Consider the following 21623-nt stretch of genomic DNA (forward strand, 5'->3'; position numbering starts at 1 on the left):
AGTCAGGTGTAAATTAAGGTTTGTGACCAAAGGCAGCTGAAAATGAGTTAACTGACATCATCGGGTTATCCACACTACGGAGTAGCTTGGAGGAGAATCGACGCTCTTGTGATTCGGTTGGCGCTGTTCGATCCTTGACATCAGGTACTCAGTTACGTGACCCAAAATATCTGGGTTTCTGCAGAGGCATTTTTTGTCAATATTCTGCTCTCAAATTTCTCACTGTCAAAGGGCTACGCCATATTGCTATCTTTAGAGTTCAATGACGCTGAGTAGGAGAGGCGGAACTTCCTCACATCAATGCCGGATACCGACAGGATAGCTTCAGAAATGAGTATGTTGAAGGAGAATGGCGACCATCTCTTAATTGATGAGCACTCTGTCTTGCCTTCCACAGCTCAGCAACCACTTAAAGGCTGCCCGAGCGATGCCGCCCCAAGAGGGGGCTCCATCAGCACCGAAGAGACCTGGCAAGATGGGCGAGCAGATTCAATCTGTCCCGAAAGGGATGGTGAACTCCATTGTAAACGCCCGGGGGATGTGGCATCAGCCTTCGATAAGAGGATCCTATTGAGCGAAACCCCTTCTGGGCTTGGAGAGGTAGAAAGTTCTCTTGGGTACGTGCTGTGAATTATTAACACGACCAGTAGCGTCCCGGCCCCCTTACTCATACTCTTCTCAACTCCAGGGTTCGGTGGGCTCCTCTTAGCATTAGCCCGAGACGACGCTTTCAGACTTTAGTGGTCCTGTATCACACCGTTTCCATCGCTATATTTCTAACAGCTTTCTTCTTCTCCTGCGCCATACCGTTATTCTGGCCGCTTTTGCTGCCCTACCTTATTTATATTTCGCTGTTTTCGAAGGTGGCCACTGACGGCTCTCTACGACGGCGGAGTCGGTTTCTGCGATCGCTTAGGATCTGGACGTATTTCGCAGGATACTTCCCGGCGAAGCTTCATCGCTCCGAACTTCTTCCACCAACGAGAAAATATATTTTCGGATATCATCCCCATGGGATTATATCGCATGGAGCCTTCGCAGCTTTTGCGACTGAAGCTCTCGGGTTCTCCGAGCTTTTTCCCGGTATTACCAATACCTTACTTACCCTAGATTCTAATTTCCGCCTCCCTTTCTATCGCGATTACGCTCTAGCTATGGGTCTAGGAAGTGTGTCTCGCGAATCCTGCGAAAACCTTCTCTCCAGGGGAGGCGCAGATGGAGAGGGCATGGGACGAGCAATTACCATTGTGGTTGGGGGTGCGCGTGAATCTCTGGATGCCCAGCCACACATGATTCGTCTAGTCTTAAAGCGACGCAAGGGCTTCATCAAACTTGCCATTCGCACAGGCGCAGATCTTGTGCCGGTGCTGGCGTTCGGGGAGAACGAATTATATAAACAAGTGGCGTCCGACCAACATCCCCTCATACATAAATTTCAGCTTCTAGTGAAGCGTACGATGGGATTCACGATCCCTCTTTTCCATGCCAGGGGCGTGTTCAACTATGATGTTGGATTGATGCCGTATCGAAGGCCGTTAAATATTGTGGTCGGGAGACCGATTCAAGTGATGCAGGAACGAAACAAGGATAACATTGAAGATGCGTACGTGGATGAACTGCATGCCAGATATGTCGCCGGTTTACAGAAACTATGGGAGGAGTGGAAGGATACGTTCGCAACGGAAAGGGCATCGGAATTGGAAATTAACTGATTATCTTGAGTCATGGGATATTAAATGCCCATTGTGTTTAAGTTGACTGTCTCTTTTCTATGGTTAACCGTCCTGCGTTACATATTCAGCGCTCCTACCTGGTCAAATCAAGGACTAAAAAATAATGGTTCTCGGCAAATATCCCACCAACAGGAACAGGGAGATTTGCTGTTGTGGTAACCCCCATCCCCCGGGGCACCCTATTTATTCCCGTCATATGGGACAGCGAGCCCATTAATGGGTGCCGTACGTACGTATGTACATACATACCCAACATACAGTGAGGGCTTGTTATCTAGGACCGATAACGTACCCGTCAGATACTCCGTATTTAACTACCAAATAAAGCTTTGCCAATGCAAGGGACCATCCACATTTTTCCATCTCTTTTGCCCAATCGCTCTCTCCCAGCCAAGTATAACTCCCAGTAGTCGACATGTTACACTGCTCACGCCGCATACTATGGCATCTGACGAGCCAAGCACAGCAAGATCGAGTATGTATGCGCGACCGACAAATTCACGTAGCCGTAGCGCATTATCTAGGGACTGGAGGTGAAGTTGGTCATCATCCGAAGTAAAGGTGCTCGTATCAGCACTCTGCCCCGATAAGGGATGAGTGGTACCGCTGGAAGAAGAAAGTGAAGTAGGATATTTTGATGGGGGTGGACTATCACTTCTTCTTGGCCGAGAAAATGGGGAGCCCAGGGACCAGAATAAGCCATTAAAAAATCCCCCCTCCCAGCCACTATTCGTGTCCACGGGCTGCCTGGGGGTAGCTGAGGCCGTGCCAAGCGTAGATTTACTTATTAGGGAGATATATGATTGGGCCTTCCGGACATGTCTCATTTCTGGCGCTAGATACACATCTGGGTCGTCAGAGGCCACGATCGTCGTGTTCTTTGCGGCTTGCGAAAGGGACTGAGCAGTGAGTGACTTGACCAGTTCTTCAGCTCGTTGGGTGTAAACGTCCAGGGGAATGTAGGAATTTTCATATTGAAATTCTAGAGGGTGACAGTCACCACGCCGTATGTGAATCCCAACCTGAACCCCCTGCCTATCGGTCCTTAGCTGCATGATCCGTTTCCTGTAAAACGCATTGTCGGTGTCGCTCAAAAGAAAGAGATTCTCATATCCAGTTCGAAGAAGCGAGAATATGGGCTTCTGCCGATCAACGCCAGTTTTATGTCGGCTTTCAAACCGTTCGCTGAAATTCTTGTTGAATATCCAGCGGAAGGTAGACGGCGAAACCAGTAGATGACGCGCCTGTAAGGGACATGGTATCCGCTGGGACATAAATGGAGGATGACATGTCGGTAATGGTGGAGCTTTGAAATATGTAGTATATTTGCCATAGGCCCAATTGGAATCATCAATAAAGAACGCCCGCCCTTCTTCTTTGGCGAGTCCATAGGCCATCCATAAACCCATCAATGCTACACCGAAGCCAGCATCATCCGACTCTAGCACGAAGGTTAAGGACTTTTTGCACGGAGGTAAATCTTCAGTACTATGCTCCTGTCGTCCCAATCCAGCCATTGTTTTAGCAGGGAATTGGGTAGGGTAATTGCTAGGAAGGAGGCCTAGTTCTTGCGCATCAACAATGTCTATAAAGTTCTTGTCCTGGTAGTGAAATCTATAGAGTTGCCCATCAATTGTTCGTGACTTAGTATTCGTTATTAACGAGACATGAGCCGCCAAGTCCCACGTCTCCATGCATATTCTCGCATAAGTAGAGGGAGACAGTGGCACGATATGATCCGGTGGAATTGAGACTGTCCATCGGGTCCGTCCTCTTTCATCTTTGATCATAATAGGTCCAGGAGTGTCCGGTAATGTATTGCTTCCAAAACTTTCGCGTGCATTTTCCCCATGCGATTGGCAAGCAACGACAGCACCTTCAATGTGCCAAATTGAAAACGTAAGCCAGGTAACGGTGAGGCAACAGCCGAGAATTAGACTTAAGCGCCACCATGGTTTTAGAACACGCAAGTCGGAGGACCTGGGAGCACGAGGAGGGAATGTTGATGGAAGGCTTGGTGATGGGAGAGGGGAGTTGATGAACGGAACTCGCAAGACTAGCGGAGCCAGCCGAAGGCTGCCTGCTGTGTGGGTCCTGCGAACAGCCATCCCATATGGATCACGCCGTGATGAGATAATCATATTTGTAGTTTTATGCACCTTTGGTTATCCCTATCACGAATGATACACTGGACGGATGAGTATATAGCTTGCAGGGATCAAACATATGGAGGGGGATGGGAAGTTTTGTTTCAGTAGAGAACAATATCCATCTGTTAAGTGTGCTCTGTGGGTAGGAGCAAAGGGCTGGCTGATGTAGCGGCGCGGGGTGGGGGGGGGGGGGGGGGAAATAGCTAAGCGGGGATAATAGACACCTATATTGGAGGTAAAAACAGACACTTCAGGCTGGTGGAGGGAAGTACCAGCTTGAAACCAATCGTTGATAATAATCACAGTAGATGTCCTTCTGAAAAGATTAAGAGATCTAGTCAGTATTATCAGACACACCAGCTGATACTGACAGAATGAAGGATTGGTAAGGAGCGATCAGGCTTTGTATGTTAATGAAAAAGGATGCGCTTCTTCTCAAGCATTGACATGGGGAGTAGAAGGCAGGACAGTAGCAGCATGATATGGTTGACCTAAGAGACAAGATAGACGGAAAGTTGTGTAGCCAGGTCAAGACTGCTAAATTACCGTGAAGAGACTGACTCCTTGGCCAGTGTATTCCGTACTCAAAGAGCGAGAAAAGTAAAATAACCTAGAAGAATGTGAGAAGTGAAAACTGATAACCGGGATATTCTTCACTTATCAACCAGTGAAAACCAAAAATCATGGGTTGGTCACTCAAGGAGCTTGTGAATCTATGCCAAGTAATTACTTTCAACGGATGTGGACAATGGTGCCACAAGCTGTCGAAAAAGTATCACATGTTAATTGCGGAGTCTCCAGATGATTTGCCGCCTGGGTGTGTTTCATTGGAGTTTCAAAGTGTGCTTCTCAGACCTCCCCGCCTGAAAGTTGAAGGTGGTCAATCACGATTGTTGTCTGTCACCGAACTAAATTAGGATCATCATTTTGTTGCAGATCCTCAGTGGGATTGTTTCAGAACTTACCTTAAGAATTTGTTGCTGCACTTTGATCCCCTAAATCTCTTCGTTTTGGTTTCCTGCTTCTTCCTAGAGAATAGCTGCATACATGTTAGTGGTTTATGGGATTGTCTGCGGTGGCTTCTCTGTTCTCTAGAGCCCTGTGGATGGATAGATGGATGGTATAGAATATGTGAAGTGCATATTTTTGCGACTCTGGAAAACAAAGTAAAGCCAGGAGTGTATTATAACTGCTCAAAAGCTTGAAATGTAGGGTAGTTAACCAGTCTTGAGGCTGGAGGATTGTATCAAGACAAGCAGAGATATCCCTGATAACAGCCAGAAGCAAGAATCATCAAAAAAAGAGGAGTTTTGAAACAAAGGTGGTCTGGGTAATGTTGCGTATCTAGGGTAGAACAGGTGATAACCATCTGGTAAATAATCCAAAGTCTCGTGTCAAACTATATACATCAAGCAGATTAATTGAATGGGTATCACAAATTCACAAACAAGAAGGAACAAACATAACTGTCAAGAACTGCAAAAAATAAAAATAGAGGGTTGATAAGTCATCACGATAAAACAAAAGAAATATTCATCATCAGGCGGTTCAAGTGGTCGTTATTCATGACGAAGCGGCATAGGCATCTGCAACTTCCTGAAGTGGAGCTGCTATTCTTTCAAACATGGGAGGGGCATTGGTGGGGGACGGGCTTGTTGCTTCTAATGATGTCTCCTTTCGTAGTCCGCTGGCCAAGCGGACGCTTCCTCTCATGCCCTTGACCAAATGCCCACTCTCCACTCGGTCTTGAATCATCTCGTCAAGCATTCGGGACATTTCGTCCACGCTTCGTCTTTTCTTGTCTCTATCCTTTTCCACTATTTTCGTTGGAGACAGAAGATTTACAGGGCTACCTGCAGGGGCGGGAGCAGGGCCCATAATTGGGCTGCTGGTGCTCTCGAAGCTTAAGTGGTTCGGCCGATGTCCACGCAGGGGGATGGATGGGGGTTTAGGAGGATCAGGAGGTAGGGACTCCGCTGCTAATTGCGCTATTTCACGCTGGCGTGCGGCAGAGCGAAGCGCGGCCACCATTCTATCCTTATCGTCCAATTGAAGACGTAAATCTGCGATCTCCATGTCTTTCTCACGGAGTAATGCTGCAATCTCAGGATCACAAGGCGATGATCCCCCGGCTTTGAGCTGAGACAGGCCTACGGACATTCGAGAATGACTTGAACGCCGTGCTTGTAGTAGCCTTCGTTCTAAGGTGGATATGTAGCGGTTTTTATCTGCTAGGTCTGCTTGCAGTGCATTGATTTGTGCCTGCAGGCTGGCGGTACCGTCTGCAAACTCTCCAATAGTGTCCTCTTCATAATCACCACTTCCGAAGGACGAACCTTGATCGTGTGGTGCTCCGCTGCCACTCTTGACGGACGTTGTCGACCGTGATCGATGTAGCTGCAAACCACCCAAAGCCGAATGCGACCCCGATGAACGTAGAGATTTTAAATCAAAGCCACGTAGTTGAAGCCCCGTTAAGGAAAAGTTTCCACTGGCATTCACACCTGTAGACTTTGAGCACAGAATCAAGCGATTGAGATGTTCGATGCGTTCCTTCAACGCCGTCCTGGCAAGTTGCATTTCTAGCATCTGCTCCTCGTGACGTGTTTCCGCTTCTTTCTCGAATCGTTCTTCTTCCAGCCTTGATTCTTGTTCAGCGTGTGACTTGCCCTGTTTCTCGAGCTGTGCCCGAAGTGCCTGAATTTCCATCCGATATCGTTCTAGGAGAACACGACTACCTGCATCTCCCGATACACCGGCATGAGCCTCTTCCGCGCGCTTTGCATGGCTCACAATATTGTTTTTTGCCCTGGCAGCAAATTTTAATGTGTTTAATGTTTCATTCGTGTGTGTATTGGCAGCTGTATTACCTCCTGTTGATCCTATTTGGATCGTACAGAGAATACTGACCAATGAATTTCCCGACAGAGCGGGTTGCAACAATCGCGTAAGCTTGCTGTCTCGGTATGGGAGATGCTTTCCATCGCGATCCGAGTGGCTTGTCGCTTTATCCTTGTCACCAGACAACCTCGCAATAACCGTACCAAGAGTGAGTAAACTTTTATTAATGTGAGCACCTTCAGTTCTTCTCTCCTTGTTTTCAGCTGCACGCTCGGAGCCGGCCAAATCGATCAAGCTGAGCGTTGAGACCCGTACACCTCCCGGCACTAGACCCGTGCGCCTTTCATGGCCCGGGGTAGAGGCTGCGCCTCGTTCTCGACTTTCAACCACAATTTGAACCACGGCATGACTTCGTGAACTACGGGCGTTAAACTGGGTACTTCCGGTCCTCCTGGCATGGTCTCCCCTGGCAATCACCCTGAGTAGCTGCGTCGGACTCTGAACTATTTCTTCTTTCAAGGGTGTCGCATATACACCTCGCTTGCTATCTTCTCGCAGCTTGATTTCTTCTTGTTGCCCTGCGCCCGGTCCTATGCCGGCGGACGCTGGGGTAGAGAGAAGATCATGAATTTTCTCATTATAAATTTCCAAATAGCTCACTCGCAAGAGGAATTCGCGATGAGGGGTCTCACGAATGTAGGAGAAAATATCGGTGATTGCTAAGGGTATGACTCCGGGTGATGTGGCTGTACCTTGCATTGAAAATGTTTTACCAGTACCCGTCATTCCGTACGCAAAGACGGTTCCATGGTAACCCTCCATAACGCGGCGAACAAGTCGCTTTGCGCATGCATCGTAAACCTTAGCGTTGGTATCATGGGTCGCAAAAACATTATCTGTAAATTTAGGTCAGTTCGCACGAGTAGGGACAGTTTCTCCAGAGGCTGGGTTGAAACATCGGTATCGGCTTACCATAGAAATAGTCCCCCCCTTCTTTCCCACGATAGGACACCAAAGATCTCCTCCCGTCCACTAGCCACTCGACTTCCGTTTTGCTGCTATCATTGCTTGTGGAATCAGGACGAACTCTGACACTAACGATCACATTGCCTTTTCCTTCCTTCATTTTTGATCCGCGTTTGCTTGTGCCAGGTTGTGCGGCAGGCTCTTCCCTTCTCCTTCGACCGTTGTCATCGCAATCGTCAAAAGTAGTCGCACTAGTAGAATAGGTTGATCCCTGTGCTGAAGAGCTCCGGCTCGGTGTCGGCGATTGGAGCGTAGAAGAGCGGATTTCTGTACTTCGGCCTGTTTGAGTCGAACTGTCTTCTCCGCTGCTATCCTGAAAAGCCGTAACTCCAGAACTATTGGGGGTGTTCGTAATTCCTGTATGGATTCTATGGGATTTTTTGGATTTTAAGCCACCCGATGGGGTACTAGAATCTAAAGGGCGAGAATTGGCGGCCGGCAAATTGTAAAGAGATGAAGAACTGGAAATGAGCGATGCACGACTAGCCATTTTGGAAGGATGTGGGAATGCAGCGACACTAGCAGCTCGTCGTACCGCTCTCTCGGGACTGTTTGATATATGACCCATAGACGGCGATCTTCCCGTAGCATTATTACTATTGAAGGTAGGCGACGGGATAGTAGATTTTGCAACTGTCTTCACGGCCGAAGGAGTGCGCAATTTGGTAGAGGATGCATGGGTGGCAGGAATTCTCGCATCGGCGGGTCCTGGCGTGCTCCTTTTTAGTTTGCCTGTGGGTAGAGGTGGAAGCACTGTGGACGGAGGGTTCGTGGTTGGGCGCGACGGTTGTGGTGTCGTTGAAGTCATTTTCCAAGCATCTGTCGAGTGATAAGTTATGAATGCAAAGGTGCCGGTTCATTGGGACAAGTACAGGTTAGCGGGGGATGGTTATAGGTGTGTATTTCTGCATATAATATGCAATAACCGCTGAAACTGAAGGAGTGGTGGTTTTAGTTATGCAGAGGACAAACCAAGCTCCTCTGCGCTCTGTACTTATTTGATGTGGGCTGCAATTCATCAACGACTACTCCGTATTCTCGTGGGGGGACAGAACAGATTCAAATCTCATGAACATCGGGTGTTCTGTATCATAATCAAAATAATAGCAATGATTGAAGACAGACAGAGATATTTCTATGGGAAAGAGGACTTCATAGCATGGAATCCCGAATTCATGCCCATCAGTTTTCAAGGCTCTAGCTTCAGGGGGAGGGTTCATTCAGGGGAGGAGAGGTAGGAAAGCAAAGAGCCTGCGTCCGTAACCCCGTCCGATTGGCTAAGCTAAATCTCCATGACAGCCGCGAAACACTACAGAGTACGGAGTACGTTGGACTCAGCAGTGCGCCGTACACATGCTGGTGGACGGCTCCGTACGGAGTAACTAGTTATGTACTCCGTACTCCGTAGTTAGTTAGGTTCATAGTTACTTGGTTTAGCATTAGTCAGCCAATCCCAGGAAAACCTGCGACCTCCGTTCTATTGTTAGCTATTGTTATCTTTCCTCGACATTCTTATCGCGGCGGATGACGGAGTGTTCCCTGACGACCGACAAAAAACAGGCTATACCTCCACATGTCGAGCACTCCCTGAGGCGAAATCGGAGTCAGATATCAAAAGATTCGATCAAAGACAATCAGGTGTTCGCTGTGAATGTTTTCTCGCCATGTCAGTTGGATTTATCTCGCCAGTAGTTAAGAAAGCACCTGTTGACTTGAGGTTCTCCCTGTTCTAGGTTTGAGAAGTCGCTTTACGACCTCATACGAGGCCTCCGAAATCACAAGGGTAACGAGGGTGAATATATCCAAAATAGCTTACGAGAATGCCGAACGGAGATTAAGTCACAGGATATGGGTCAGTGTTTTTCGTTGACGTCTCGGAGCATACCAGCTCATCTTCCTCTTAGATAAAAAAGCGACCGCCCTGCTTAAATTGATATACCTTGAGATGTTTGGATACGATATGTCGTGGGCGGCATTCCATGTACTCGAAGTGATGTCCTCGCAAAATTATCTTCAAAAAAGAGTTGGATATCTTGGAGCGGTCCAAAGCTTTCGACCCGATACTGAGGTCCTAATGTTGACCACCAACCTCCTCAAGAAGGTCCTATATTTCATCTCGCCAGTTTCCTTATTGAATTCATACTTAAATCTTTCTTAGGATATGGTTTCTCCGCTTGTGCCTACAATGTCGTTGCCTCTCTCTACTTTGCCTCATATCATATCACCATCCCTTGCGTTGTCGCTCCTTTCAGACCTGCTGCCTCGCCTCTCCCACTCTCACCCATCAGTTCGAAAAAAATCCGTTGTTAATCTTTACCGCCTTTCTCTTGTGTATCCGGAAGCACTACGGCTCGCGTGGCCAAAGATGAAGGAGCGCCTGATGGACGAACATGAAGATAGCAGCGTAACTGCAGCGGTGATAAATGTCGTGTGTGAGCTTGGTTGGAGGAGACCCCGGGATTTTCTACCCCTTGCACCGAGATTATTCGGACTACTAGTAGACGGTGGCAACAATTGGATGGCGATTAAGATTGTTAAACTAGTAAGTTTTCTCATAAAACGTTTCTGATCGGGTGCTAAACGTGTTAGTTTGCTTCGTTAACGCCCTTGGAGCCGCGACTCGTTCGCAAGCTCCTTCGACCCCTAACGACCATTATCCAAACAACGTCGGCCATGTCCCTTCTTTGCGAGTGCATCAACGGAGTTATTCAGGGCGGGATCCTTGAAGGCTCAGAAGGAGTCCGAGAGGGAGAGGTCATCGCACATTTATGCGTCGAGAAGCTTCGTGCGATGCTTGTTTTGGGAGAAGACCCGAACCGTAAGCCCAGAAACGTTTCACTAAAGATTAACCCTTCCCTGACCGTATTTATAGTGAAATATGTTGCTCTCCTCGCATTTAACAGAATAGCCCTCTCGCATCCAATGCTCGTTTCCCAACAACAGGACGTACTTATGGACTGTTTGGATGACAACGACGTATCGATTCGGCTACAGGCATTGCAACTCGTGTCGAGGATGGTAACCAATGAAAATTTACAACTTGTGGTCGATCGGTTAATCACGCAACTTCGAACTTCCCCTCTACTAGACACAACAGTAGCAAAATTAACTCTTGAAGTAAAACCGTCTGCGGATATTGAAGGCGAAGACCCTGAAGAACCATTGGAGATCACAAACAAAAAGCAGGATGGAGTGCTCGCTCTCCCAGCCGATTACCGCGTAGAAGTTCTCAAACGGATTTTAGAAGTGTGTTCTCAAAATACTTATTCCGCCATCGTTGACTTTGAGTGGTATGTCGACGTTCTGGTCCAGCTTATGAAGCTAATTCCCCCTCTGAACGAACCTCGGAACAAGCGAGCCATGAAACCGACCGAATTCTTAGGAGAAAAGGAAGACCTCGCGTCACAGATCGGGTTCGAACTCCGCAACGTTGCGGTCCGGGTGAGGACCGCAAGGCCCAAGGCCACGCGTGCTGCCGAGTCCTTGGTTTTAGTGGAGAACCGAGCAGCCCTGTTCCCAATTACCCCCGCCTCGGGAGTTGCAATACTAGAAGCTACAGCCTGGGTAGCGGGCGAGTTTTCCGAGTATCTTTTCACGCCGGAGCAGGTGCTATCTTCGTTGATTCATCCATCGAATTTGGCCCTGCCATCAAGAGTATTGTCTTCATATCTTCAGACCATCCCCAAAATTTTTGTTCGAATAACAAGCCATCATGTTTGGAGTGCAGCAAAGCAGAGTGAGATATCAACTCTGCTTGCAAATGTTATTATTTTCTTGGACAAACTCTCTTCACATCCTGATTTGGACGTGCAGGAGCGCGCTCTTGAATTTCTGGAACTTTTCCATATCACTGCAGAAGCAATTTCCACAGCAGACCCTGGAGGGGACGAGGGCCCTCTACTTTTATATTCAGCCATTCCTAGGCTCTTCTCTGGTCTTGATCTCAACCCAGTTGCTGCCGATGCTCAGAGGAAGGTACCAGTACCAAATACCTTAGATCTGGAATCGGTGCTTGATGAGAACGTACCTTATATCTTGAGAGAATCAGAGAATAGTCGTCTCGGTTGCTGTGGTCAGAATGATCTCAACTTTTTCTATCATGTACAATTGCCTTCTCCTAGCGGAAAACCGCTCCCGAAGGAGACTCTGGCATGGGGGAAGTTGCAGCCTACATCGTACCAAAACCTATCGGATGACATTGTTGATACAACGGAGGTAGCAAGACGACGGGCAGAACGGAAAGAACGGAATGATGATGACCCTTTTTACATACGACAGAAGGACAACCTTTCCGGACCATCCTCTCCATTGCATCACGCAGACCACAATGTCAACAGTGAAAACATCGACATTGATTCAATACCCATAGTTGATCTGGCTCTTGAGAGTGCCCAGGCGCTCGAGGCACGCCAAGGACCAAAAGCTGTTGATCGCCATGAGAATGTCGAAATCATAGCTGACGAAACCATTGACTTATGTGAGAGTCCTTCGAACGAAAAATTGCTCTTTCGGTCAGGCAGAGCGAGGAAGCCGCTGCTTGAAGTGGATTCAAGTAGGCTCGGCCGTCTCCCGCTTGAAGAAAAGAATGACACTAGTCACCATGTTAATCAATTGGCACACAAAGAGTTTGAGGCTGTAGAGATGGCCGAGGCCATGGCAAGAATCGAAAGGGTTCGATTAGAAATGCAACGTGTTTCTGAACGCATACACATTGATGAAGATATACCTCCGGAAGGTACCCTAGTGAAACGGAAAAAGAAAAAGAAAGGTCCTGACTCAGTGAATCAGAAACACACCAAGGGGTTAGTGGTCAACTACAATATGCATGGAGATGATGTGGCAGAATCCAAAAAGAAAAAGAAAAAGAAAAAGAAAAAACAAACCACCAAGAAGGAAACCCGTTTGTCACCAGGCTGAGCTTATTGAGAGCATCTTGAAGTTTGCATTTTGAACAATCAAGTTGCTAGAGCACTGTATGGAACTGTAACAGGCAACTTTCTCCTTGTCAATACCACAGCAGTGATTTTCTTACCCACAACGAAAGCTCTTGTCACTTGATAGCTTTTGGTCTATAACAGACACATTATTAACATGGCTCATGTTCCATGCGTAACTTTTCACTCAATGCAAAATGTAGGCTCAATAAGACCTACAACCGTAACAGGAACTAATAAATATTTGGGATGAAAGTTTACCAAAATTTATTTACCAACAGATCAAAGCCAGCTAAAAAGACAAAGGTGATTGATATCAATGTTAACTTGTCCATCGACTAATCAATGATGATATCAAACCCCATAATTCTGGAATGACCCGTACTAGTTCAAACATAACACCACCACACACAACAAATGCAAGCACAACTATAATAGATATCATCAATTCTATGTCATGGGGTGTGGAAAGACAGAATGTGAACCAGAAGAATTGCATGAACATACCGACCCAGCCTGTTGAGAGAGATGCCTTTGGCTTTATCTTTGCCTTTGAAATGTTCTCTGGTTTGCCTCGCTTGGCAGTTTCATTCTTTGCGTATCTTTCATTTGCTCTTCGTTGTTGTGGAGTCTGAGCCTGGGTTGTGGAATTCAGTCAGTTAATGTTTGATGGCACCCTAGATAAGGGGGACTATACCATTGTGCTAGAGGTAGAAGAGCCAACTCTTTCAAATTTCAGTGTTCAATTGGCCTTATTGTTGGCGTAGAGTGTAGTTAAATATGTGTGTGTCTGATGATCAATGAAAGCGAGTTGGGTTGATATAATATGATGTTGCCCACCAAGAAGGGAAATTGCCAGTTGTCCTTTTCACTCAAACCATTTCCTGAACAGCTGTGGCATACAGGTCATTGATAGACAGCGAGGGGATGATGTCACTGCCTAAGCCCAATAACTTTCAATAAAGAGCAATGAATTATTTACAGCAGCAGTTGTCAAAAGAGCAAGTTACTTCCCACCAGGAACCACAATCAGCTGTCCTGGGGTTATTACAGAAGGGCATAGGCGCCAGCCTGCCAATTTTCAGAATTGACCAGATTTTATTTCAACAGGCCAACCAGGTGTAGTTTTTTGGAGACGCACACAAAGCTCTTTCACAACAGATTTAGCATCTTTATGTAATCACTGGGAAAGTTTTTAACTTTTTATTGAAGCTCAGGCAGGTTGGTATCTGAAAGAGATAAGTTGACGATCTGAGATGACTTAAAGAAATACAGGATGGCTGTGAGGGTCAAAAGCACATTGAAAATTTATTTTAGTGTCATAGTAAGCTAAGGATGTACTCTGTACAGAGTACTTGGGATTGTATAACCACCTGATGACATGACCGCAGAGCGCTCACAAATTTTCAAACCTCAATTGAGCACAGGCTCATAAGCTCATTGCAGGAGTGTGCTTGTAGTGAACTTCTCCAAGCTATTTAGGGTAAGTTAATATCCAATTATGAATTTATCATCATAATTTCCAGCAACCAAAGGCATATTCTAAATGTAATTCATTATTTTGCATGCTAAACTTCAACATGTTGCAATTTGTGTGTTGCTAACTGATGAAGTTTGTGGACAACATCCACTGGAGGAAGATCACTCTCCTTGCCTTCAGATTTCACATCTATCAACTCCAAAAGGCGTTTTGAACTCTGAAAGATATCAATCTTAGCAACTAGAACCAAACCACAATATAACGATGGAAACAAAAAGATAGGAGGAATTATGAGCTCACCAGCTGTAGGCCAATATACCCCCTGACATAGCCATCACAAAGTTCAATACTTCGACAAAAGCGTTTAACAGACTCAGCTAAAACCCTAAGGGCTGCTTCTGTATTGCTTGATAAAACTGTTGATTTGTACAACATCTCACCTAGTCTCGCATGTAGCTGGCAATCGTATGAGTCAAACCAGGAAATTTAGCTAGGATGGTGGCAACGTACATTCCATGCATTTGGAACAACAAGAAGGGCCTCTTCAAGGCAAAAAATAGCCTGAGCGTGTAACCCTTGACATTCGTAGAGGCTTGAAAGCTCGCACCAAGCGTCAGCGTCTGTGGGGAACGCATCGAGGAACTCGACGAGAGCAGAAATTGCATCGGTATTACGTGCCATAGAGCGCAAAAGCGCGACACGACGCTTCAATATAGGCTGCGATAACTGCACTTAGACAATTTGAAGTTTCACATCAGTAAAACCGAGAGGTGTAACGGACCACATTTACAGGATTATCTTTCAGCACAAGATCATAACCCCTCAATATGCTCTCCAGAGCCGCTTCGTTCTCGGCAAGGGCCTCCTCATAGAGTCCCCGTAGTCCCATCACGCGTTCGTTCGCCGGTCCGAATCGGGTCGTCATGCGCTGTAAGCAATCCAAAGCGCATTTATCGTCTTTTGTCGCCAAGCAGGCCACCAGGAGATTCTCATAGTTCGCCCAGAGCTCCGGAGTCTCCGGTTTTGAAAAAAGGGTTAGAGGAAACAGGTGAGAACCGGGGGGATTTCTAAGGATAGCCGGAGCTTGCTTGGAAAGGTCCAACAAACTGTGGATATGGGATGACCTCAATTTCATCTGTGAATGGGCTGGAGTAAAGTCCATGCTTGCACTGGTGTTTAGCCTTCTGGTCAACTTGTAAGCCCAATAATTTGATCTTCAAGTATTTATCAGCAGTAAATCCACAATATGTACGGAGTACCTTGTTGTGAACTTGCAAACCAACTACTCTGCACAGATGTCTTTTGTATGTATGTACATCCACAGGTTTTCAAGTTGTTTTTCATCTAGAATGGTAACAGCATCTAAAAAGTAGACAGCAAAAAGGTAGTTGCTCTAGAATTATTACACTTACAACATGCTGGATGTTTCACCACAAGTTTATTTTAACTAAGTTGATTATGACAGAGTACAGAGAACAAAGTACAGAGTACTCCGTACATCTACTGTTAACGCTATGGAGTAATTAAATAAATGTAGTTACTTGAGAGATATATTGTTAGAGTTATCTAGTTTGAAAGCAGCAATAGCTTTAATCAAATAACAAAACACAGTACGAGTATGATCCTGGCTAATTATTTTATATAATAGAAGACTATCAAGTTTGTATGGGTTGCCAACTACAGAGTACTCTGTACGAAGTGGTGCAAAATTTTGATTTTACAGTGCCAAGAAGTCACATCTTTTGCATACAACAAATTTACAAATTTTGTCAGACTGATCTGTACAGAGTTTATGTAGTCTACTTATAGAGTACTTTGCTAGTTAAATCTGTTCACCAGCCAGTCAAAATAGCTCTGGAAAATTGAACTTTTAACTTCTGAGAAGCTCAAACCTCCTTTTTCGATTCTGCATAGAGTGCGATCTCTCCCATTTCCAAAGCCCCTAGTCATTAGATGCTGAATAGAGATATTACAATGGCGAAGGGTGATGAGAAGCCCTTTCATGAAGATTTGATGCAGGTATGATGGCAATTTCACATGGTCGAAACTAGCTAATCTTAGAAACCACATTTCATTAACTAACTATGTAATTGTTCTAGGCTTTTGCTTACCTTGCAGAGTAAGATAGACCTTGACTGCTACCAACTTTCCACGACTTGGGTCTTGATTTCTGGCCAGAGTTTCGCGCTTGGTGGGATTTGATATCAGACCAGTTAATTACAAATATCTAGGGGCGAACAAACAGCACTGGCGCTCGAAAATCGGCTTTCCGATCTCGAAACGAAAATTGATTCTCTGCTTGTAGCGATAGAAGGGGGCCACGATGTATATACTGGGCGGTCTGATTCTAAGAGTCATGCGGTAGAATTCTGCCGCAACGGGTCTCAATTAGACGGTCGAACCTCAGTTTCGAATAAAGATCCGAGGTGAAACCGGCCATTTGCATCTTTCACCTCAACGCCTTTTTCAGTTACGATAGCATCGATCAGGGCAGCCGGAGTCACATCGAACGCGGGGTTCCACACGTTGATTCCATCCGCTGCAATCTTTATGTTTTCCATTACTATGTTCCCGCACTCATCCCCACGCTCTCGTGGTCCAGTAATTGTTGTGACTTCAGAATGTGGGCGTTCCTCAATTACAATATCTTTCCCAGTCCTTGTGCCCATATCGATGGTTGTACGAGGAGCTGCAACCACAAATTTAACCCCATGGTATTTCGCCAGAACCGCCAGTGTGTAGGTTCCGATTTTGTTCGCTGTATCACCATTGCTTGCGACGCGGTCGGCACCGACCACAATCGCGGCGATACTTTGCCCCATCTTTGCAAGAAGCTGTCCCGCCATGGAATCGGTTATCAGGGTGGCGGGAATTTGATCACTAACCAACTCGTAGGCAGTCAAGCGTGCCCCTTGGTTGTATGGACGCGTTTCTGTACAATAGGCATGACATAACTGGGATTTCTCATGAAGGTGACGAATGATACCAAGAGCAGTACCATAACCCGCAGTGGCTAACGATCTATAGCACGCAAAACTTATGGTTAGCGTATTAGTTCTGATTTGGGTGGTCGTCTCTAAAATGGTGGAAGCATAGCTCCCACAAAGCTTACCCAGTATTGCAGTGTGTTAATATGCAAAGCTTGGAATCTTCAACTCCAGAAGGGGTGTTTGCAACAATCCAGTTGGCACCATGTTCGCCAATTGAGCGATTGTCAGCAACATCGTGGACTAGCATGTTTTCTGCATACGCTATGAAAGACATTGCTATTTCTTCCCCGGAGCAAGTAAGTGTTCGAGTTTTCTGCTCCAGCACAGACTTCATCTTTCTCACACTGTCACTTAAATTCACAGCGGTTGGTCGGCTTGTGGCAAGATAATCCAGCTTCTCTTCAATATATACCCTGGTGTCTTCGGCATTCTTTGAAATCTTTTGCTGTGACACCAAGCCCGACATTTCAACAGCTAGAGACAGCATGGCTACGATGGCTATTGCAGGTGCCCCTCGCACATGCATTTCCTTAATCGAATGCCACCCATCTTCTGCGGACCTGATGGGAATAAAACGAGTGACATGAGGCAGCAGGAGCTGGTCAATAATTAAAAGATGACCTCGCTTGTACCTAATAGCCTCGAGTGCAGAAGTCATGTTGGTCCGGCTCCTGAAAATAACAAAAAAGATAAAAGGCGTTGTGATGAGGTGAGAAAATTAACCTTTCACAGTGAACTCTGACACATGGTGAACTCGGACACTTTTGCACGTGATGTAGTCTGATTTTTCAGCACCAATCAAATCTCTCAGTCTTCATTATTGTACATTTATTTCACAGCAAAAACTGATTTTGACTGCTTCAGCAGTAAAGAATCAAGAATTAAGTCAATAAAGAGCTCCTATATTATATAATGTTTCTCTTTTAAGTTTAAATGATTATATTTCTTGTTGTATGAATAAAAAGGTAGCTGATTTAAAGAAATAAAAGTTATTAATTTCTGAAGAAGCTGCTATTGTAAAATAAGTTTTTTTATAAATAAATATAATCTTTCTTCTTGATATTCTATTATATAAAGCATGGGGATCTTTTTTTTGAGAAACAAATAAATAGAATCTTAAAAACTATTGAACAAGACAGAACACCAATTTTTGCAAAATAATATTCTGAATTAAAGTCTAAATTTATACAAAAATTCAACTATAAATAATCTCTTTATAAAGATTTAAAGATTATACAAAAGCAGTTTAATTTAGTGAAGAAGATTATAGAAAAATATAAAATATTATTTAAGAATAATATAATATAAATAAGATTAGATTTGCAATAAAAATCATTTTTACTTATATAATTATTAACAATTTCAAAAAAAAAAATTGTTTAAAGTTACTGCAGCCAGAAAACTAAAAATAAATAACAGTAATTAATATAATTAATGTATTAAAATAAGCTCTAGCTTCTGTAATTATATTCAAGAGAAAGAATTCAGAATTCTTCTTTATATAAAGATTAAATTTTTATTATAAACATAAATTAATTAAGTACCAGATAACATCAGATGTTCAGAAGAACTTATATAACTCTTCAACTCTGAATGTATAAGAATTATAAGATTTGCATAGATTATAAGAATCTTAGCATTTAGTTTTCTAGTTAGAGAATCTTTATATTCTATACATGACTTTCTCTTATCAGTTGCAGGTATTAAATCTACTTAGCTCTTTTATACTCTAAATTCTAGAAAAATCTATATACTTTGTATTCAGTTTTCTAATATTCTGAATACTTCAACATATAATTCTTCAAGTTAATATAATACTAACAAGGTCTACAAGATAAACTATAACAACATTTTAGATTGCAAACTCAATAGAGACAGACATTAATATAGAGAAAATAAATATTAATAAAGATGCTAGTAGCAGTAAAGCAATCATCAGTAAAATATCAGTTAATAATACAGATAACAAAGATATATTCTTGAATATATTAGATAAAATCAGAAGAAAAGAGACTTTTAAAGAAAAAAAAATATATCTATAAAAAAATCTAGCAAATATATATAAACAGAACAAAATATACAAACTGTAAAAGTAAATTAAATATAACTACTAACTAGCAAATTATAATCTTTTTTTAAAGTTTGTCTTGCAGATACAATTAACAAAAAAATCAGATAATTTTGATAATATAAAGTCTCTAAAGATATCTTATTACTATAGTAAATTGCTTGATAAGTGCAAGTTATAATTAGTCTTAATAAGATAGCAATTTTGCCTGAGAAAATTACTATAAAAAATTATCAGATGTAGTTAAAATTAATTAGATATTCAGCTATTTTTATAATAAATTTCAGATGCATTAGCAGATGTTAAAGATAGAGAGAGAATAATTACTCATATTATAAAATAAATTCAAGAGATAATGTGAGAATAATATTAAATTTAAAATAGCTTATATTATTATTATTATTATTATTATTCATTATAGTCTTATGCAGTCAGTAACTATGAAGACTACCTAACAGCTTCTCTGTTAGAATTTACTTAGTATACATTGTAGAAACTGAATAAAGAAAAAAATTCAAAGTATTTCAAGGCAATATGAGATGTTCTCTCTCCACAAAAGTTAAATAGCAGATAGAGCATAATATTAATTTTAAAGGAAAATAATAATTCTTGTAGCAATGTAATACAAATCAAAAGAAAATAAAATTAGCATATTTGAGAAAGCCACTGTCTAGTAGCTATTCCAGTACATTTCAGAAATAAAACTAGCCATTTTAAGTCTAATTCAGTTTCAAAAATAAAATTTAAAGATAGTTGAGAAATATCAAGTTCTTGTTGAATTTTTCTTCTTTCAGTATAATAAGCTGAGCAGTCTAATAATAGATGCTTTGGATTTTCAACACAATTACAGAAATAGTATAAATTGGAAGAGTAGCCAGATAATCTTATTAGATAAGATCTGAAATATTCATGACCAAGCTTTAATTGGCAAATAGTTAACCATATCTTCTTAGATATAGAAAGAGTAGATGCTTTCCATCTGGATTTTATTTTGAATTAAGAGTAGTGATTTGTAGAACTTTCTCTATTAAAAAGATCTTCAAACTACTTTATTATTGCTTGTTCTTTTATTTGTCTTTTTATATAAGTAAGAGATATATATCTTTCAAAACAAACTTGATTCAATTCTGTAGCTTTCTTTGCTGCTAGATCAGCTTCTTTATTTTCATATATATTTACATGTGCAGGAACCCAATGAAGATGTAGATTAATTTACTGATTTTTAATAGACTTAGCAGTTTTACTTATAGATTGAAGATAATATAAGCCAGAATTAAGATCTTGATTCATGAGTCTCTGAATAGCAGCTTGACTATCAGAAAACACCCAGATATCTGATATTGATCTTGATTGAGACTGAGAGATAGAACTTGCTAATTTAAATACTTTATTTATAGCAAACAGTTCTGCATTAAAGACTTCAAGATATTTTTCTAGATTCCATGAAAGTCTAATATTATCTTGTAGATTGTATACACCAGCACCAGCATATTGACTTTCTTCAGCTTTGAATCTATCTGAATAGAGAATTAAAGATCTATTATCTAGATTTTTAATTCTATTTATGTGACTATCTTTAGCTGTTTTCTTGTCTGAATTTTCAATTTAAATATCTATCAAATCAGCTAGATTTTCAGACCAAGGTGCATTCTATTTTGCTTTGATTCTCTCTGTTTTTAGAGAAGATAATATATTTGAAATTATTGAACAAATTCTGAATAGTTGACTTGGATACTTTTTTTGTTTATTGATTTTTCTTCTTTTTTTTTTTCTTTTAGTTGATGTTTGTACAATATATTCATTATTTAATTCTGATTGATTTCAATCTAAAAACCTTCCCCAATCAAGATCAACACCATTATTATAAGATGGAAAGCTAGAAGATACTCTTTTTCTGATTGCATATTCTTTTGGCATTTTTAATAGTCTATAAGCATAGTTTCTGCATAGTCTATTAAACCTTACTTTAGCAGAAGGAATAGCAGCTTCAATCTCTATAGCATAAATTGGAAAAGTTTTAAAAGCTTCTAGAACCTTTCTTAAAGCAGAGCTTTGAAGTTTCTCATACTTATAAAAAAGATTTTTTTGATTTTTCCACCAAATCTGAACATCATAATCAGCTACTGAAGTAATACAAGCTATATAAAGTTGTCTCATAGCTTGAAAAGTAACACCTTTTTCAGTATTTGAAAGTCTGATTATTTGATTAAGAACTCTTTCAGCAGCTGATATCTTAATTTCAACATGGTTCTTGAAAGTAAGAGTATTGTCAAGCCAAATACCTAACTATCTCACTAGCTTTTTTGGTTTAAAAACTTGATCATGTAGTTTAACTGAGTTATCTTCACTAAACAATTTAGTAAAGTAGATTAACTCAGTCTTTTCCATATCAAATTGAACT

The 21623-nt window shown here is 42.6% G+C and overlaps 7 protein-coding genes across 7 annotated transcripts; 2 read left to right on the forward strand and 5 right to left on the reverse strand.

Annotated features, from left to right (window-relative positions):
* Positions 1 to 88: 88 nt before the first annotated feature.
* Positions 89 to 2086, forward strand: CIMG_07462 (diacylglycerol O-acyltransferase). The gene is made up of 2 exons (XM_001240298.2): positions 89 to 617; positions 689 to 2086. Exons 1-2 carry the CDS (start codon positions 301 to 303, stop codon positions 1710 to 1712), a joined length of 1341 nt encoding a protein of 446 aa, XP_001240299.2. The 5' UTR covers positions 89 to 300; the 3' UTR covers positions 1713 to 2086.
* On the reverse strand, positions 1747 to 4380 carry CIMG_07461 (uncharacterized protein). Its single transcript, XM_001240297.2, has one exon. The coding sequence runs from the start codon at positions 3872 to 3874 to the stop codon at positions 2048 to 2050; it is 1827 nt and encodes a 608-aa protein (XP_001240298.2). The 5' UTR covers positions 3875 to 4380; the 3' UTR covers positions 1747 to 2047.
* A 676-nt stretch (positions 4381 to 5056) lies between these two features.
* Positions 5057 to 8943, reverse strand: CIMG_07460 (kinesin family protein). Its single transcript, XM_001240296.2, has 2 exons — positions 7697 to 8943; positions 5057 to 7620 (listed from the first exon to the last, which is right to left on the reverse strand). The coding sequence occupies exons 1-2, from the start codon at positions 8556 to 8558 to the stop codon at positions 5447 to 5449; spliced, it is 3036 nt and encodes a 1011-aa protein (XP_001240297.1). The 5' UTR covers positions 8559 to 8943; the 3' UTR covers positions 5057 to 5446.
* Positions 8944 to 9274: 331 nt separating this feature from the next.
* On the forward strand, positions 9275 to 12846 carry CIMG_07459 (AP-3 complex subunit delta; the record flags this gene model as incomplete). The annotated part of the gene is made up of 6 exons (XM_001240295.2): positions 9275 to 9420; positions 9484 to 9602; positions 9655 to 9851; positions 9909 to 10292; positions 10340 to 10568; positions 10623 to 12846. The coding sequence occupies 6 exons, from the start codon at positions 9275 to 9277 to the stop codon at positions 12665 to 12667; spliced, it is 3120 nt and encodes a 1039-aa protein (XP_001240296.2). The 3' UTR covers positions 12668 to 12846.
* A 160-nt stretch (positions 12847 to 13006) lies between these two features.
* Positions 13007 to 13384, reverse strand: CIMG_13334 (uncharacterized protein; the record flags this gene model as incomplete). The annotated part of the gene is made up of 3 exons (XM_004445145.1): positions 13007 to 13113; positions 13192 to 13321; positions 13382 to 13384. 3 exons carry the CDS (start codon positions 13382 to 13384, stop codon positions 13007 to 13009), a joined length of 240 nt encoding a protein of 79 aa, XP_004445202.1.
* A 799-nt stretch (positions 13385 to 14183) lies between these two features.
* CIMG_07458 (tetratricopeptide repeat domain-containing protein) lies at positions 14184 to 15535 on the reverse strand. Its single transcript, XM_001240294.2, has 4 exons — positions 14946 to 15535; positions 14675 to 14881; positions 14465 to 14620; positions 14184 to 14381 (listed from the first exon to the last, which is right to left on the reverse strand). The coding sequence occupies exons 1-4, from the start codon at positions 15324 to 15326 to the stop codon at positions 14253 to 14255; spliced, it is 873 nt and encodes a 290-aa protein (XP_001240295.2). The 5' UTR covers positions 15327 to 15535; the 3' UTR covers positions 14184 to 14252.
* Positions 15536 to 15928: 393 nt separating this feature from the next.
* CIMG_07457 (methylthioribose-1-phosphate isomerase) lies at positions 15929 to 17855 on the reverse strand. Its single transcript, XM_001240293.2, has 2 exons — positions 17277 to 17855; positions 15929 to 17185 (listed from the first exon to the last, which is right to left on the reverse strand). The coding sequence occupies exons 1-2, from the start codon at positions 17810 to 17812 to the stop codon at positions 16549 to 16551; spliced, it is 1173 nt and encodes a 390-aa protein (XP_001240294.2). The 5' UTR covers positions 17813 to 17855; the 3' UTR covers positions 15929 to 16548.
* Between the last annotated feature and the right edge of the window lie 3768 nt (positions 17856 to 21623).

The sequence above is a fragment of the Coccidioides immitis genome (assembly GCF_000149335.2).
Source record: "Coccidioides immitis RS genomic scaffold supercont3.3, whole genome shotgun sequence".
NCBI lineage: Eukaryota > Fungi > Ascomycota > Eurotiomycetes > Onygenales > Onygenaceae > Coccidioides > Coccidioides immitis.